At 44.9% G+C, this 18591-nt stretch overlaps 1 protein-coding gene across 1 annotated transcript in view; it reads left to right on the top strand.

The window, feature by feature from the left end:
• sema3h (sema domain, immunoglobulin domain (Ig), short basic domain, secreted, (semaphorin) 3H) overlaps nt 1-18591 on the top strand; it is a 171522-nt gene that overhangs the window by 65263 nt on the left and 87668 nt on the right. Inside the window, exons 3-4 of the mRNA XM_078209416.1 lie at nt 9087-9149; nt 13057-13176. Coding sequence (XP_078065542.1) covers nt 9087-9149; nt 13057-13176 — 183 coding nt within the window. The remainder of the gene's footprint in view (nt 1-9086; nt 9150-13056; nt 13177-18591) is intronic.

The following is an 18591-nucleotide window of genomic DNA, read 5'->3' as shown; positions in this document are numbered from 1 at the left end:
ATCTGAATCGATCCCAATTTGGATTTCTTATAAGAATCTAAATTTTGCCAAACTTGAACAATTTATGCTTTGTATATGCTTTGGGGTAGATTTTCATCGTGCCATCTGGGCGTGAGTTGTCATTTGAGTGATGTTCAATGTGAAAAAAAGATCAAGTAGGGAGGATTATAGGTCCATAATGGATCCTTCCATTTTCCCTCTATTTTAACTCAATGGCAGGAAAATGAGGCAGACTCTGTTGCTAACATGCAATTCTCCCTGCCCAATTTTATTCCTGCTGTGTATTGTCTACCTTCAAAAGCTGATGGCATCAACACAATTTTCTGAATGCCCACACAGCGAATAAGAGAGGGCCTATGCTGTTTTATGCATTGTATATGATGGCCTCTTGCCAATCTGGTGGTAAATATACAATTACCAGGCGGTATATAGCTATAGCTGCTTTTTTTCCAGTATTCAGGTGACTGTATCTAGCTGCCCTTACTCCTTGGTTCTTCAGTCTTGGTAACTGGTTGTCTCCATTTGGTGTTTCATTGTAACCAATATAGCAGTCAGTTAAATATTTAGATGTTTGACTGGGAAGAATTTTTACCCTACCAAGCCAGCTGTCTAACTATAGTTTTGAAGCATTTACTTTCAATGATGATACTGGATGAAGTGTTAACCCTAACAGTGTGCTGGAGGGAGCAACTTTACTGGGTCAAGCTAAGTTCAGGTTCCGTGGTCAGAATGAGCCGAATTGGACAAGCCAATCCCTCTGAGGCACTTTGGTTATGTGATGAGTTGGAGGACCAATGATGACAGTGAATTGATATGATGAAATGATAGCAGGCTACATTTGGTGCTGCACGTAGACAGGCATCGTAACTGCACACAAATAGAGTTTGTTTGAAGTGTGGCTCCTGGGACTGTGTCTGAATATACATCCTACGCTGTCAGTACTTGATACGCTGTCAGTACTTGATTTCTGGAGCCCATTAGATGTAATTGCAGCCAATTATAAACCCATTGACTTCCACTGGGAAAGGTCATTTCCAATTTAGTTGCATTCAATATTACAGCCCTGTATCAGAAGACGAGGTTAATGGTTCCTATTAGTAAGTTGTTGTTGAAAAATGCGCCTTGAGAAAGCAATACAATAAGGAAATATTTGCATTAGATCCCCACCCCCACTCTAACCACGGAGGCACACTTTGAATGTTATGGGATTGTGATCCCTCTCTGAGTATCAGTAAAACTGAATGTGAATTTATCCAGTTTGGACCTAAGGGGCGTAGAACAGGGTACTTTCTAAGTGTCATAAAGCTAGAAATAGTGGAGGGCAAAACTTGGGCATCCAGGTACAAAGATCATTGAAAAGTCTTCAACAGCTATAGAAATTAATTGAAAAGGCGAAGGAATAAAGGACATTTTAGCTAGAGGATTAGAATATTAATGAGTAGAAGTTGTGCTTCGCTGCTTTACAAAGGCCTAGCTAGACACCTGGCGCACTGTGGCCAGTACTGGGGACCACACCTAATTAAGGCTTTACAGGGAGTGCAGTGTAGGTTTACCAAAATCAGACCTGGATTCTATGGGTTAAATTATGAGGAGTTTACTGGCATTTAGAAGCCTATGGGGTGATTTGATCAGAGGTTTTGAGATAATAAGGGGCACAAACTGAACATGAGAGAAATTATTTCCACTGGTTGGGAAACCTCGGACTAAGGGACATAGTCCAAATATTAGGGACGGACCTCTCAGGAGTGAAATTCGGAAACAATCCTACATGTGAAGGATGGTAGAAGTTTGGACTTCTCTTTTGGCAAACAGTATTTAATGCTCGATCAATGCCAAATTTTAAATCTGAGATTGACTGTTTTTTGTTCACCAGAGTGTTAACGGATATCGGGCAAAGACAGGAGTTAGCCATGAGTTCATTGAATGCCAGAATGGGCTCAAGGAAATAAAAGACCTACACCTGTTCCAACGTTCTTCTTTGCCCAAAACCTTATTTCTTTTCAATAGTCAACTAGGGTTCATGTATCAGCATCCTTACTCCTGCAACAGAGCACAGTGCATCCAAGTCCCACTCCAAAGATGCAAGCACAAGATTTAAACTGATACCGAGGAGTCCAACACTCGTAATCATTGCCTTTCAGATGAGACATTAAATCAAGGCTCTGTTTACCTCTCGGGTATTAAAAGATCTCATTGCACTATTCAAAGAGGAGCAAGTGGTTCCCTCAGTGTTCTGACCAAAATTGATCCTGTTCCCAACCCTATTAAAACAGACAACCTGGGCATTTGATTGAGTTGCTGTTTGTGGAACCTTGGTGTGCATCAATTGGCTGCCGCATTTCTCTACATTAACAGTTATTACGCTGCAAACGTACCTCATTGGTGGCGAAGAGGTTACATAGAACATAGAACAGTACAGCACAGAACAGGCCCTTCGGCCCACGATGTTGTGCCGACCTTCATCTGAAACCAAGATCAAGCTATCCCACTCCCTACCATCCTGGTGTGCTCCATGTGCCTATCCAATAATCGCTTAAATGTTCCTAAAGTGTCTGACTCCACTATCACTGCAGGCAGTCCATTCCACACCCCAACCACTCTCTACGTAAAGAACCTACCTCTGATATCCTTCCTATATCTCCCACCATGAACCCTATAGTTATGCCCCCTCGTAATAGCTCCATCCACCCGAGGAAATAGTCTTTGAACGTTCACTCGATCTATCCCCTTCATCATTTTATAAACCTCTATTAAGTCTCCCCTCAATCTCCTCCGCTCCAGAGAGAACAGCCCCAGCTCCCTCAACCTTTCCTCATAAGACCGACACTCCAAACCAGGCAGCATCCTGGTAAATCTCCTCTGCACTCTTTCCAGCGCTTCCACATCCTTCTTATAGTGAGGTGACCAGAACTGCACGCAATATTCCAAATGCGGTCTCACCAAGGTCCTGTACAGTTGCAGCATAACCCCACGGCTCTTAAACTCCAACCCCCTGTTAATAAAAGCTAACACACTATATGCCTTCTTCACAGCTCTATCCACTTGAGTGGCAACCTTTAGAGATCTGTGGATATGGACCCCAAGATCTCTCTGTTCCTCCACAGTCTTCAGAACCCTACCTTTGACCCTGTAATCCACATTTAAATTAGTCCTACCAAAATGAATCACCTCACATTTATCAGGGTTAAACTCCATTTGCCATTTTTCAGCCCAGCTTTGCATCCTATCTATGTCTCTTTGCAGCCTACAACAGCCCTCCACCTCATCCACTACTCCACCAATCTTGGTGTCATCAGCAAATTTACTGATCCACCCTTCAGCCCCCTCCTCTAAGTCATTAATAAAAATCACAAAGAGCAGAGGACCAAGCACCGATCCCTGCGGCACTCCGCTAGCAACCTGCCTCCAGTCCGAAAATTTTCCATCCACCACCACCCTCTGTCTTCGATCAGACAGCCAGTTACCTATCCAATCGGCCAACTTTCCCTCTATCCCACACCTCCTTACTTTCATCATAAGTCGACCATGGGGGACCTTATCAAACGCCTTACTAAAATCCATGTATATGACATCAACCGCCCTACCTTCATCAACACACCTAGTTACCTCCTCAAAAAATTCTATCAAATTTGTGAGGCACGATTTGCCCTTCACAAATCCGTGCTGACTATCCCGGATTAATCCGCATCTTTCTAAATGGTCGTAAATCCCATCCCTAAGGACCTTTTCCATCAATTTACCAACCACCGAAGTCAGACTAACCGGTCTATAATTACCAGGGTCATTTCTATTCCCTTTCTTAAACAGAGGAACAACATTTGCCACTCTCCAGTCCTCTGGCACCATCCCCGTGGACAGCGAGGACCCAAAGATCAAAGCCAAAGGCTCTGCAATCTCATCCCTCGCCTCCCAAAGAATCCTAGGATACATTTCATCAGGCCCAGGGGACTTATCGACCTTCAGTTTATTCAAAACTGCCAGGACATCCTCCCTCCGAACATCTATTTCCTCCAGCCTATTAGCCTGTAACACCTTCTCTTCCTGAAAAACATGGCCCCTCTCCTTGGTGAACACTGAAGAAAAGTATTCATTCATCACCTCGCCTATCTCTACTGATTCCATACACAAGTTCCCACCACTGTCCTTGACCGGCCCTAACCTCACCCTGGTCATTCTTTTATTCCTCACATAAGAGTAAAAAGCCTTGGGGTTTTCCTTGATTCGACCCGCCAAGGACTTCTCATGTCCCCTCCTAGCTCTCCTCAGCCCCTTTTTCAGCTCGTTCCTTGCTAACTTGTAACCCTCAGTCGAGCCATCTGAACCTTGTTTCCTCATCCCTACATAAGCTTCCCTCTTCCTTTTCACAAGACATTCCACCTCTTTTGTGAACCACGGTTCCCTCACTCGGCCATTTCCTCCCTGCCTGACAGGGACATACCTATCAAGGACACCCAGTATTTGTTCCTTGAAAAAGTTCCACTTTTCATCAGTGCCTTTCCCTGACAGTTTCTGTTCCCATCTTATGCCCCCTAATTCTTGCCTAATCGCATCATAATTACCTCTCCCCCAATTGTAAGCCTTGCCCTGCCGTCCGGCCCTATCCCTCTCCATTGCAATAACAAAAGACACCGAATTGTGGTCACTATCTCCAAAGTTCTCTCCCACAACCAAATCTAACACTTGGCCCGGTTCATTTCCCAGTACCAAATCCAATGTGGCCTCACCCCTTGTCGGCCTATCCACATATTGTGTCAGGAAACCCTCCTGCACACACTGCACAAAAAGTGCCCCATCCAAACTATTTGACCTACAAAGGTTCCAATCAATATTTGGAAAGTTAAAGTCCCCCATGACAACTACCCTGTGACCCCCACACGTATCCATAATCTGCTTAGCAATTTCTTCCTCCACATCTCTATTACTATTTGGGGGCCTATAGTAAACTCCTAGCAACGTGACCGCTCCTTTCCTGTTTCTAACTGCAGCCCATATTACCTCAGTGTGCATATCCCTCTCAAAGTGCTTTTCCGCAGCCGTTAAACTATCCTTGATTAACAATGCTACTCCTCCACCTCTTTTACCAGCTTCCCTACACTTACTGAAACATCTATACCCCGGAACGTCCAACAACCATTCCTGTCCTTGTTCTACCCACGTCTCCGTAATGGCCACAACATCGTAGTCCCAAGTAGCAATCCACGCCCCAAGTTCATCCACCTTGTTCCGGATGCTCCTTGCATTGAAGTAGACACACTTCAACCTATCTTCCTGTCTACCGGTACCCACCCTTGACCTTGATACCTTCCCCAATACCTCACCACCCTCAACACTGACTTCTGGACTACAACTCCTTTTCCCACTCCCCTGACAAATTAGTTTAAATCCCCCTGAAGAGCCGTAGCAAATTTCCCTCCCAGGATATTGGTGCCCCTCTGGTTCAGGTGCACCCCGTCCTGTTTGTAGAGGTCCCACCTTCCCCAGAACGTGTTCCAATTATCCACGTATCTGAAACCCTCCCTCCTGCACCATCCCTGCAACCACATGTTTAAGTGCACTCTCTCCCTGTTCCTCAACTCGCTATCACGTGGCACCGGTAGCGTACCAGAGATGACCACATGTTTTGTCTTTGCTCTCAGCTTCCAGCCGAGCTCCCGAAATTCCTGTTTTAAATCCCCGTCCCTTCTCTTACCTATGTCGTTGGTTGTGGGTGTCCTGAGATTGTAAACGGTGCTAAATAAATAACAAACTCTTTCTTTCATCTATCCACCTGATCCTCTTTGCCTATATCCTTAATTTTAATCCATTTACCGCTAACCCCAGTACCAAATCAAGACTGGGGCTGGGATTTTCTAGCCCCACCATGATGACACCCACCACGGAGGTCACGTTGAGTCGGCCAGTGGATTTTCGGAGGAACTGGAAGATCTGGGTAGCAGGCAGGGCTGGGAAATCCTGGCCCAAGTGTGGGTGGGTAGTTAAGACAGAAGTGCAGCCCCTGATCTTCTTCTCAAACTTCCAGCACCTTGGGATTGGGCTCCTAAACTACAATTATTCAAATCCCTCTCAGCTCTCCTCCCCCATTATGTTTATAGGAGGAATAAAGCATCACTTGCTGAATCAGTGACTGAGCTGTGGGAAATCTGTTGTCCATTTATATCCCAGTATAATTTCTCCAATTCTTTCTGACCTTCCATACACCAATATGGTCAAAGTCACCCGACATCAGTCCTCATTACAGCAACTCTGGATCCATTTAAGACACCATAACATTTTTAAAAATAATTCTTGGGTGAAAAATTCTTTCCGAATCCCCAAGTACCAGAAATGCGTTTCTGATCCATTGGATTGCCAATCCTCAATGCAGAAACCTTAGAACTGTTGCTATATTTTCAAATGGCTCATAATGTGCCTGTTGTGATAATCTTGGTAATCTCCTCAATGGAGCAAAGAAATGTGGAAATGTACATGATATCCAGGTAAAGGTTGGTTGCATTCAGAATGCAGTGGAACTCATTTTAACTTGGTCGAATGAGTGTTCGCGAAGTGCTCACAGCCTCAAAATAGGGCAAGAAAGCTGAGTGCCTCCTTGTCAATACCTTTAAGGCCTCTGTCATCTTTGAAGGAGCCTATTGCTGGGTGGCTTCTGTGCATCCCTGTTTCACATGGTAGGTCCTCTTAATAAGCAAAAGGGTGCCTCTCCCCGCCCCTGGTAGCAATTTGGGACACAACCAAGCACAGCCTACAACCAGTTTCATGTTGAAGAGGCCCCAGAACAGTAGGTTTTAAATTAGTTGGAGGGACCAGAAGGAACAAGAGTGCACTTCTGATCCCCACAAAAATAACTGGGCTAGCTGTCATACTGAGGAACCCTGTTCAGTGATAGAACACAGTAAGAAGTCTCACAACACCAGGTTAAAGTCCAACAGGTTTATTTGGTAGCAAATACCATAAGCTTTCGGAGCGCTGCTCCTTGGTCAGATGGAGTGGAAATGTGCTCATTTCCACTCAATCTGACGAAGGAGCAGCACTCCGAAAGCTTATGGTATTTGCTACCAAATAAACCTGTTGGACTTTAACCTGGTGTTGTGAGACTTCTTACTGTGTTCACCCCAGTCCAACGCCGGCATCTCCACATCAGTGATAGGACCCCCATCCCTCCCCACCTTGTCCTCAGGCAGAGTGAGCCTCAGGACTGCCCCATATTGCACCAGCCTAGAACCAGCAACCTGCCGTGAGAGGCCTGATTCCTTTCCTGCCACCGACATAGTAATCGAACCCTGCCCTTAGTGCTCGACTCGGTTTATTAGGTATCTGGTCATGGAGCTTCCCCACTTGCTGGTCAAAATCTACAGCCAGTCAGATTTAGTGAGCTTTGCTGTGCATATTGTTTACAGATACAAGAGGTTGCACCATTCAGTGAGGCTGAGTTTGAGTGAGGAGTCAAAACAACAATTCACATCATCAGTGGGTGGGTAAATCCATGTTGTATGGCAGCTGAGCCTTACTGCCGGGTGATAAGGACAGCATTGACGATCAGCCACCCATTACCACCCTGCCCATTTCTTGTTTTATGAAGGTGGTCACTGGGTGTACTGTATAACAACAGCCGACCTGTAACTCCTGTATCTATCCGGTAGCAAAATCCACTGCATTGATTCACAATCCAGTGGCTCCCGGAGTGTAAATCGCAATTTATAATGCAAACTGGTTTCTTGCTCAGGAACAGGCAGTGCTGTGAAGAATGAGGCAGCGATGCTGGGTGGGGATTGTTGACAGAGACTCTGAACTCACAACACTGGAATATGTCTGTGCAGCTAAACCTCAATACAACAACAAAATCTTAATCACCAACCCCATTCATTCCAGACATTCCAGGTTCCAACAGCATCACTATCTCTATTGGTTTGATCTGATTAAATACCTGAGCGTTTTATGGTTCTGGTTGGTGCAAGAAAAAAAAAGATTCAGAGTGTGGAGGTATCTGCGGGTAGACTAAACGCGTTGTTGATTTTTTTGGCAGATACAATAAGACAGATGGATGCTTTTGTGTTAGCTCCAAAGGAGGTAAGGGATAATAATCCATGGGAGTGATTACCAGCAGAGTGTTGCCAACTTGTGCCCAGGTCAGATATGGCAAGGAATAGAGAAAAACTGGCATCTGAATTGACAGTTTCACACTACTCTTCCAAAGCCAAAATGAGCCCAAGGCTATCTAATGGTTTTAAAGTCACTGTTTTCAGTGGTGTCTGTTACCATTAACTCTCACCACTGCCACTGGTGGGATGTGAGGTAGTCACTGGTCTTGAGACAACATTTGGATCTGCTTCTCTTCGAGTTAGTTGGTCGTGTGGCAGAGCAGTTGATGGATCAGCTGTTCCAGCACCAATGGATCTTGTCAATGGAAGCAGAGTCACCGAGGGCACTACTGCCGGTCAGTTACAGAGTAGGGCCAACCTTATAAGGCGTTAGCAGTGTCCCACTGTACTTTGGAAACTTAATTTATCAAACGTGGAAAGGACACCTTTATTATTGATTCTCAGGATGTGGGTATCACTCGCAAGGTCAGCATTTATTGTCCATTGCTAGTTCCCCTGAGAAAGTGTTAGTGGGCTGTTTCCTTGAATGGCTGTTGTCCATGTAGTGAAGGTACTCCTTCAGTGTACTCGGCGGTGCCGCCAGTGTACTCGGCGCTCCCCCCCCCCCCCCCCACTGTACCCCGGCGCTCCCCCAAAGTATTCGGCGCTCCCCAGCGTACTCTTTGCTGCACTTTGATGCCGAGTGACTTACTAGGACACTTCAGAGGGCAGTTACGAATCAGCCATGTTAAAGCAAGACTGTAGTCAGATATATGTCAGACTGGAAGAGGACACCAGGTTTCTTTCACTGAAGGGCAGTCGTTTCCATGACACTCCAGCATGTTGACAATTCCAACATTTTGATAGATTTTTAACTATTAAATTAAATATTCAGCCTGCTGTGATTGGATCTGAACTCACATTTTCTGGATCATTTGTGTAGCAACTTTATCACACTGCTATAGCCTGTCTTCCAATGTGTTATATATTCAATGTCTTTTTATCCCCCAGTTATACTGGCCACCTACTTCTGAGAGGATAGATGAATGCAAAATGGCTGGGAAGGACCCTGATGTGAGTATTTACAAATGAGATTTGTGTTCAAATAGAAACTTAATAACTATACACAAAACAAATCCTACTTCACTAAATGTGCCATAAAAACTAGATTTTCATCAGCCGGCAGCAGGAACCAGTTATTTCTTGAAGGAGAATGTTTTATATTCACAAGTTGAGAGGTTCTAGTTCTGGAGAATTCAACATCATCTCATTTCAAGCATCCATTGCCAGGATTAAGTATGGCCAAGTTAGATGTATCACAGCACAGTTAGATGTAGAGTAAAGGCAAAATATCACGGATACGGGAATCTGAAACAAAAACAGAAAATGCTGGAAAAACTCAGCAGGTCTGACAAAGGATCAACCTAACTTGAAACGTTGGCTCTATTCTCCACAGATGCTGTCAGACCTGCTGAGTTTTTTCAGCATTTTCTCTAGATGCAGAGTAGGCGCCTTCCACTCTGGTACAACTTCTGAAGAACTGCCCACCAGTTCCCCCTTGTACATTTTCCACATCAGCCACCCTGTGGCCTTGTGGAACGGGAATGCTGAAATTGAGGCAGTTTGCACTGTGCTGGAAGTTGCAACAGCCCCATCGTCATTTCACACCATGAAGTGATTCTCCCCAAAAGCTTCTGAGTGTCAAATTTGCATAAAAACTGGAGTAAATCACACTGGGAGTTCAAAATGAATCTCCCACACTCTGTGAACTGTAAATCATGCTGAAATTCAGTGGACGAGGCCTATTCCCGTTGGAGAGGACAGCAGCATAGCGCTGAGTGGGCCACTGTGCATGCACCGATCTGTTATTGGCCAGCTCGAACGCTGGCCAGCCCCGCGACTCCTCATCACTAGCACACAGACTGCCCCCCCACAGCCCGATCGCCTGCACCCTGGACATGTCCGGGCCAGCCTCGATCTCCCCCCCTTCCCCCCCGCCCCCCCACCTCCAGCCCGCCTCAATATCCCCCCATCTCCCCGCAGCCCCGAACTCCCCAGCAGGCTGACCCCAACTCCCACCCCAATGGCCAGCCCTGATTGCTGGCCTCCCTCCCTCTGTCACTCAGTCCAAATGCAGAGTGGTAGCGGAACCCCCCAATCCCATCAATCGCCCCATCAGGCCATGCCCTGCCCCTATTAGGCCCTGCTCCCTTGGGGCATGTGCCTCCTGGATATTGGCACTTTGCCCCTTGGGTAGTGCCAGGGGGCTCAAGCTGGCATTGCCAAGGTGGCAATGTACAAGGGGCACCACCTCCGGGCCCCAACCCTCTGAGGGGTCTCGAGGGCTCCCTCCCTCACTCCAGCAGGGTTGGGCTGGTAGATCCTCGCAAGCGGGGAGCTATTCTAAACCCTGCTGGAGTGAAACACTCCTGGGTGGGGGTGGGGGGATGGGGGAGATGCTAGCGGGCCTGGAGATTTCAGTCCTGGGCCTGCTAAGAACATTTAAATTGTATGGTCATGCTAATTTAAATAATTTATGCAGCTCCACGCCAATTTCTGGCACAGAGCTGACGGCGCTGGAAATCTGTCTGCCGGAGACACGCGGAGGCCATGGCGTCCAGCAGGGAGCCCGCGAATCGGTCTCTGCTTGAGTCTCCCAGCCAATGCGCTACAAAAGCAGCGCAGCTGGCTGGGAGAATCATCCCCCATATCTTTACGTGGAACGTAACTGAGATTTCATCCCCTTCGACTGGGCGGTTTGTAGAAGTATGCTAACCTGTCATACCATACAGATCCCGTTTTTGCTAAATAAAAATCTTCTCCCAACTTTGGTTAGATCTTCTTCCCCTTGCCCAAATGATGCTTGACAGACTGAGAGGGTGGCAGGCTCCCAGGCCCCTGCCAGTGCCACTCTTCAGCCAGGCATTGGGAGGGGCATGAGAATGATACAATGGTGATTCTCCTGGAGAAAATCCTTAGTCTTGGTGGAATACCCGCTCCACAACTCAAGTGATATTTCAACGGCGTAGCTCCAGTCCATTGATCCAGTTCAGTTCAAGTTTCTATTAACTCCAAGCAGCTTAATCAGAGATAACACTGGGAAATAATGAAGTTTCAAAGTGAATGGATTATTCGTTCTGAAAACTATCACTTGATTTGAATAAAGTTTTGTTAGAGTTTCAACCCAATGGCTGCCGAATTACATGGGCCTGTCTCTGAGCAGAGGTGTTTAGTATGACCTCACCATTACCTTTGCAGAATGTTCTGTTTCATTTTAAGCTAAAGGAAATATTTTAAAATGTAGCTAACTGACTTGTAAAGTCCAGTGCTCGTAGCAGTGTTCAACCCATGTAATTTTTCAGATTGGTGAGAACCTGAAGGATTGAACTCTACAAACAGAAAAACCTGAAGCACAAATAACCAAAGAATATTTTTGACAGGAAAGATTGACCATGTCGTCAAATAGATTAGCATGCAGACTTTTCTGGCTGGTTTCCTACTGGACTTGTCCATTGTGATGAAGAAACTGACCTTTTTGAACCTTTCCTAAGATGTAACTGGGACATGAAAAAAACTCTTAAAATTTTTTAAAATTATGACCTCAGAACTCTCTCCCCAAAAGACTAGACATTGTGATAATTAACTGTGATTAATAGATTTTTGTTATGTAAGTGTTTCAAGGGGTATGGGTCAAAGGCATTTAAATAGGACTGAGGTTAGATCAACCATGGTCTAATTAAATAGTGGGCTTAAAGGGCTGAATGGCCTCCTTGACTCCAAGACATTGCTCCAGGAGTTCCTCAGGGTAGTGTCCCAGGCCCAACCACCTTTAGCTGCTTCATCAATAACCTTTCTTCCATCATAAGTTCAGGAATGGGGATATGTGCTGATATTTGCACAACATTCAGGACCACTCACAACTCCTCAGATACTGAAAGAGTCCGAGCCCATACGTAACAAAACCTGAACAACATTCAGGCTTTAGCTGATGAATGGCAATGAACATTCATGGCACACAAGTGCCAGGCAATGACCATTTCCAACAAAAGAGAATCTAACCATCTTGCTTGGCATTCAATGACATTACAATTTGCTAACTCCCCCACCATCAACATCTTGGGCATTGGCACTGACCAGAAACTTAACTGAGCTAGTCATATAAATACTGTGGGTACAGGTTAGATGCTAGGAATTTTACAGAGAGTAACTCACCTCCTGGCTCCCCAAAGCCTGTCCACCATCTACAAGGCACAAGTCAGAAATATGATGGAATACTCTCCACTTGCCTGGATGAGTGGAGCTCCAAGAACGCTCAGGCAGTTCAACGCCATCCAGGACAAAGCATCCCGCTTGATCAGCAGCTCATCCAATATCTTCAGCATTTATTTTTTCCAGCACAGTGGCAGCAATGTGTGGCATCTATAAGATGAACTGCAGCAACTCACCAAGACACCTTTCACAGTACCCTACAATTCCGTGACCTCTACCATCTGGAAGGACAAGGACAGCAGATACATCTCAACACCACCACCTGCAAGTTACCCTCTAAGCCACACACCATCCTGACTTGGAAATGTATCGCTGTTCCTTCAGCGTCAAAATCCTGGAATTCCCTTCCTAACAGCACTGTGGATATACCTAGACCACACAGACTGCAGTGGTTTAAGTGGCTCATTATCACCTTCTCAAGGGCAATTAGCGATTGGCAATAAATGCTGGCCTTGAAGCCCACATCCCGTAAATGAATAAGACAAGTTCCGATTGACAAAGAGAAAGGAATTATGGGTAAAACAAGCTTGACTGTGACCCAAGTGCTCATTAGGTGTGCAGGGTTGAAACCAATCAAATTAGCAATTGCAAAAAGTACAATTCAGATAAATTGGTGTTAAAGTGAGATTACATTTTGAGTTTGCCAATAATCTGAGTTTATTTCGAACAGAAGGTACTAGAAAATAACTAAGGTATCTTGATTTCTCTCCAGCTGGACTGTGGCAACTTCCTGAGAGTTCTCCATTTCTTCAACCAAACTCACTTGTACGTTTGTGGGACTGGAGCTTTTCACCCACGCTGTGCGTACATTGCCACATCGATATTCAACAGGGTAAGTGTGAGAGGTACCTCACGTTGATTTTAGCAAACAGTCAGTCATGGCACAAGAGAGGATGCCTGATTTGGCACCAGTTGGCAGTGTCACTCTGGCAGTGTGATGAAGAGTACGAGCAATAGAAAACTCGCACTGTTCCTTTTTGATGGTGAGATGGATTGGTTAGGGTTGGGGATGTTATTCTGCTTCTAATCCATTTCTGTTTATTATGTTCAGAGAGCCATGGCCAATGATTTAGAATTGCTAACAGTGGGTTATTCATAATTAGGGCACATTGTGAAATCATCTTTGTGATGAGTAAGATAATTTTTCTGTCAAGCGTCCAGCACCATGTGGAGAACAGGCAGATTATGTTTTGGTATCTCTTCACCCTTTTGGTTGGGGCAGCTTGACATTGCTTCTCCACCCAGCAGTCCACCCAGGATTGAGTAATATTGCAGTGACTCACTATTAACCCATAGCTTTACTGTACCATTCTCCATAGTATTACTGCTGATGAAGAGAGATTTATTGTTTCATTAGGAGGCAAAATTCTGTGGAAAGCACGGAGTAGACAATAGAAGAGATTTCATCTGGATTGCATTGCACAATCTTCTAATTAGAGCTAAGCAATTGTGGAGTAAAATCATGGAACACCTCTTGACACAAAAGCTTGTGAAATCTAGAACTCTTTCCATCCACTGCCACAAAATTTTCAAAATCCTTTTCTTTGTTCATCCAGCAGTAAGGATCTTCAGTTGCAAGCAAAAAACTAACTTCACAAAGTAAATCAAAGAAAAAAGGTTGAGTAAAGAAACTTCATTACACCAACACTCAGGCCATGCCCTGGGCCATAAATGCTCCCCTCAATCCTCATCTGCTTTCTATTTGTACTGGGGCAGCTGGTCAGCTGACCACCACGTCATTTTGCCATTGGTTATATTGTCTACCGGTCAGCTGGTCAGTTGACCCTCACAGCATGTTACCATTGGTTACATCATCACAGATTCCAATGTTATCATTGGTTACATTATAACATGGAGGTCTTTTAGCACAATGGGTAATGTCCCTAACTCTGGGCAGAAGTTCTGGGTTCAGGTCTCACTTCAGGCCTTGGTAGCCATGGAAAGTGAGTGTATAACAAAGCCAAACAGGTTGATTATCAGCCTGTAAATTCTTCCAATACTCCTGATGGCAGGAAGTAAGGGTGGGAGATTTTCCTGGTCAGCCATACTACAGAAGGCAAAGGCAAGCCACTGCAGTGCTTTGCCAAGCAAAATCATGGACCAATCTAGTTGTTGCCAACAGTCTGTTAGGGCATGGTACCAGTAGGAGGATCAAGAGATATGGATCAGGCTGAGAAATGGACTTCAGAGAGAGATTCCATTCCAATTCTCTTCCCACGCTAAGGCAGACTTTCATCTATCTCCATAACTAGTAATTCCTGGAACAGTTCATTAGCTTGTCTCCAGGGGCTCATAGCTTGAGGGGGCGCCACTCCACATCAAATGTGGCTGACCAGGAGTCTCTCCCATTTTTACCACCAGCCATTGGCATGTTTGGAAAGATTTGCAGGTTGACACACTTGACCTGTTTGACCGTTATGAACACTCCTTCCTTGGCCATCAAATCCTGGATTGGGACTCGAACCTGGAAGTTCTGGCTCAGAAGCAGGGACGCTACCCACTGTACCACAAAACCTCCAAGATACAGATCAATCATGATCTAATTGAATGGTAAAGCCGGACATGAGGAGCAGAATGGAGTCCCGTTCATGATTGCCTTGGGTGGTGAAGAAAAATATTGTCGTAATTGTCACTGCAGAGGGTGGAAGGCAGGCTGAAGATCTTTGTGAGAAATTGAAAGGGAGGAAATAAGAAACAAGGCTGGTTTCCAAGTGCATCTTTCACTCGCTGCTTTTATCGGATGTTCTGCGAACAATTTCCTGCCCAAACATCAAATATGTATGGGCTCATCTTTCCCAGCTGTGTAACCTCTTGCAGCCTCACAACCCTCTACACTTGTTGAATTCTAGCCTCTTGCACACTCCACCATTAGCAGCCGTGCTATCACTGCCATGCCTCTAAACTCGCTTAATCCCCTCCCTGAATCTATTCACCCCTCTGCCATTCTCTTTCCCTTTAAGACATTCATTTAAAACCTCCCTCTGTGACCAAGCTTTTGGTCATCTGTCCTAATAATTCCTGGTGCAGCTTAAACTTTGTTTGTGGTTGAGGCTTCCAACTGGCACAAGAACACTGGAAGATTGTTCATTAAATGTCAGTACTCATTTTGCTGTACAAGTGTCTGTCCAGTGTGGGGAGGGGAGGAATGAGACAAGCTGTCTCTACTGAAACTACAATAATATGCATCCTTTGGAAAACCATTACATCATCAACCTTCAATTCCTAATCTACAAGCTGCTGTAAGATCTTCCCAGAGATTTATGCTGTTTATCGTGGAAGCTGGTAACCAGCGATCCTTCTGTCGAGTGGGAATCTGGGAGGTCTGCGGAACACGGTGTCAGACTCTCACTCGCTCTCTCCCTCTCTACTCCTAGTGATAAGCCTTTTCTGTACAATTAGTGCTATGCACAGTGTTTGATTGGTGCCTGGGAAAGGTTCATGCTCCTGGTCAGAGAGAAGGCAAGGGCAGGCTGAGGAGACCCTGACACCGTTGATCTTATCCTGTGAGATAAGGATTTTACAAGGAACATTTAACCTGTAGTTCTGCCAGCAGCAATCAATGGGGAATTGGATTTTAACCCTCTGAGTTCTGAATTTCTCATATAATTTCCCATTAGCAAAGTAGGACTAATTAGGATAAGTTGCATTAAAGCACAACAATCCAATTCATTCATGATATTCTATGATCCTGTCAGTGCGATTTTGTGATTTTGGTAACTTTGTTGTTGCAGCTCACCTCTTGGCACAGATGGTTCAGTAGCAGCTGGCATGAGGGTTGGCAGTGGTGAAGTGTTGCCCTCAGTAAAAATTACACATTACCAGCTTCCATTAATTGTAATAGGTTGTTGCTGGTGAATACGGGCTTAAAACTAACCGCATCAATCGATACCGTAGAAAAGGTTGGTAAGTGGACAGAGGGACATATGCAGAATGGCACATTTTATACCAAAATAACTGAAGGCTGGGAGTGAGAAATGAGTAGATATCTCTGCTTCCAGCAAACCAATCCCCTCTTTTCACTCTACTTTCGGACTGGAAAAGTCCCCTGAAGGATCCATTGACAGCAGACCAGATCGGTGTGCTATTAATTTGCCCATTTTATATGGGAGTGCAGGCTGAGCTCTCCTAAAGAATGGAGATTTTGGCAGGAGCCTCACTGATATAATTCTTCATTCACAAGGAAACTAATGCTGGCCTCCTCTCGGCATATTCATTTTCCTGCTGAAAAGAATAAAAGAGAATATTATTATCTAAATGGTAAGAAATTGCAGAGCTCTGAGATGCAGAGGAATCTGGGTGTCCTAGTGCATGAATTACAAAGGGATAGTATACAAGTACATGAATTACAAAGGGCTAGTATACAGGTACAGCAAGTAACTAGGAAAGCTAATAGAATGTTATAATTTACTATGAGGGGAATTGAAAACAAAAGTAGGGAGTTTATATTTCAGTTGTACAGGTCACAGGTAAGACTACATCTAAAGTTTATTTATTAATCACAAGTAGGCTTACATTAACACTGCAATAAAGTTACTGTGAAAATCCCCCAGTCGCCACACTCCGGCGCCTGTTCGGGTAACTGAGGGAGAATGTAGCATGGCCGATGCACCTAATTCATCTGGAGTATTGTGTATAGAATTGATCACCTTACGTGAGGAAGGATGTAAATGTGTTAGAAACAGCTTAGCGAAAGATGTAATATATTAATACCTGGATTGGGTGGGTTGTCTTATGAGGAAAGATTGGACAGGCTAGACTTTTATCCACTGGAGTTTAGAAGAGTAAGAGATAACTTGATTGAAACATACAAGATCCTGAGGGGTCTTGACAGGGTGGATGTGGGAAGGATGTTTTCTCTTGTGAGAGAATCTAGAACTTAGTGCCATTGTTTAAAAATAAGGGATCGCCCATTTAGGACAGAGATAAGAATTTTTTTCTATCAGAGAATTGTGAGTCTTTGGAGCTCTCTTCCTCAAATGGTGGTGGAAGCCGATGCTTTGAATATTTTTAAGGCAGAGGCGAATAGATTCTTGATAAGCAAGGGGGTGAAAGGTTATCAAGGTCAGGCGGCAATATGGAGTGTAAGTTACAATCAGATCAGCCATGATCTCATTGAACGGCAGAGTAGGCTTGAAGGGCTAAGTGGCCTACTTGTTCATGTGACTCCTCTTCCTCAGGGACTGCCTGCAGTCCCAGCACTGGCCACTGCTTCCAGTGTCATAGCCGGGACCAGAGAGTTCTCTGGTGGATCTTCAATCCTAGATGGGGGTGGAAGACGCGTCTCAGACCAGTTAATGCCCCTAAGAGCGTTAAGTGTCTGTGAAGCAGCCTGCTGAAGAAGGGGACGAATTTTGTGGCGAATTCTTTGACGGCAAGGCAGAACCCTGCCACTGGTAAATTCCTACTCGATGACTTCTCAGCTCTTTTGCCTTTTACACCTAAGAAGCGTTGTCACTTTGAAAGAATGAATTGCATTGATGTAGCACCTTTTACAACCACTGGAGGTCTTATAATGTCAATGAAATACCTTTGAAATTCAGTCACAAAATCCACGGAGCAGCAAACTCCCGGTTGTGTGTGTTTGAAGTTAACGAAAGCATTATCAGTTCAGAAAGCACTGAAGTAATCTGCTTGAGTTCCTCTTTCACTGTTCAAGTTTCCCATTCCATATTTTGCCTGATCTCAGCTCCACTCTGTTCTATTGCCCTGTGGTTTAACCTGTACAAAGCACCACTTGACCATTACTAGCAATCAGTCTCTGGCATCTGTCACCCTTGTTTTCTGGTTTGCTGCAAATTACTGCTATAGTCCGCAAAGGGTTATTTGCTGCAATCATCGTTGCTTATCCTGTGGTCTACAATAGCACCTTTCATAGTCCCTTTTAAGGGAGCTAGTGGCAATTAACATGATTGGTGATCGCTAATTTCAGCTACAGCAATCAAAAAGATAGATTACTTGTGTCAATTTCTAACTTGAAAGCTTCCAACACATCACTGCTCAAGATGGCAGTAGGCAGCAAATCTGTTGGTGTTTTGACAATTCTTAGAATCATAGAATAATACAACACATGAGGCCATTCGACCCATTGTGACTGTGCCAGCTCCTTGTTAAGAAGTATCCAATTCGTCCCACTCTTTCCTTTCCCGCTAGCCCTGCAGATGTCGTTCTTCTCAAAGATTAATCTAATTCACCTTTGAAAGCCACCTCATCAGTCTGCTGATCCACTCCACTTTCTCGATGCCATCAG

Source organism: Mustelus asterias, chromosome 3, assembly GCF_964213995.1.
Source record: "Mustelus asterias chromosome 3, sMusAst1.hap1.1, whole genome shotgun sequence".
NCBI classification, from domain to species: Eukaryota; Metazoa; Chordata; class Chondrichthyes; order Carcharhiniformes; family Triakidae; genus Mustelus; species Mustelus asterias.
This window is presented reverse-complemented; position numbering and strand designations above follow the sequence as displayed.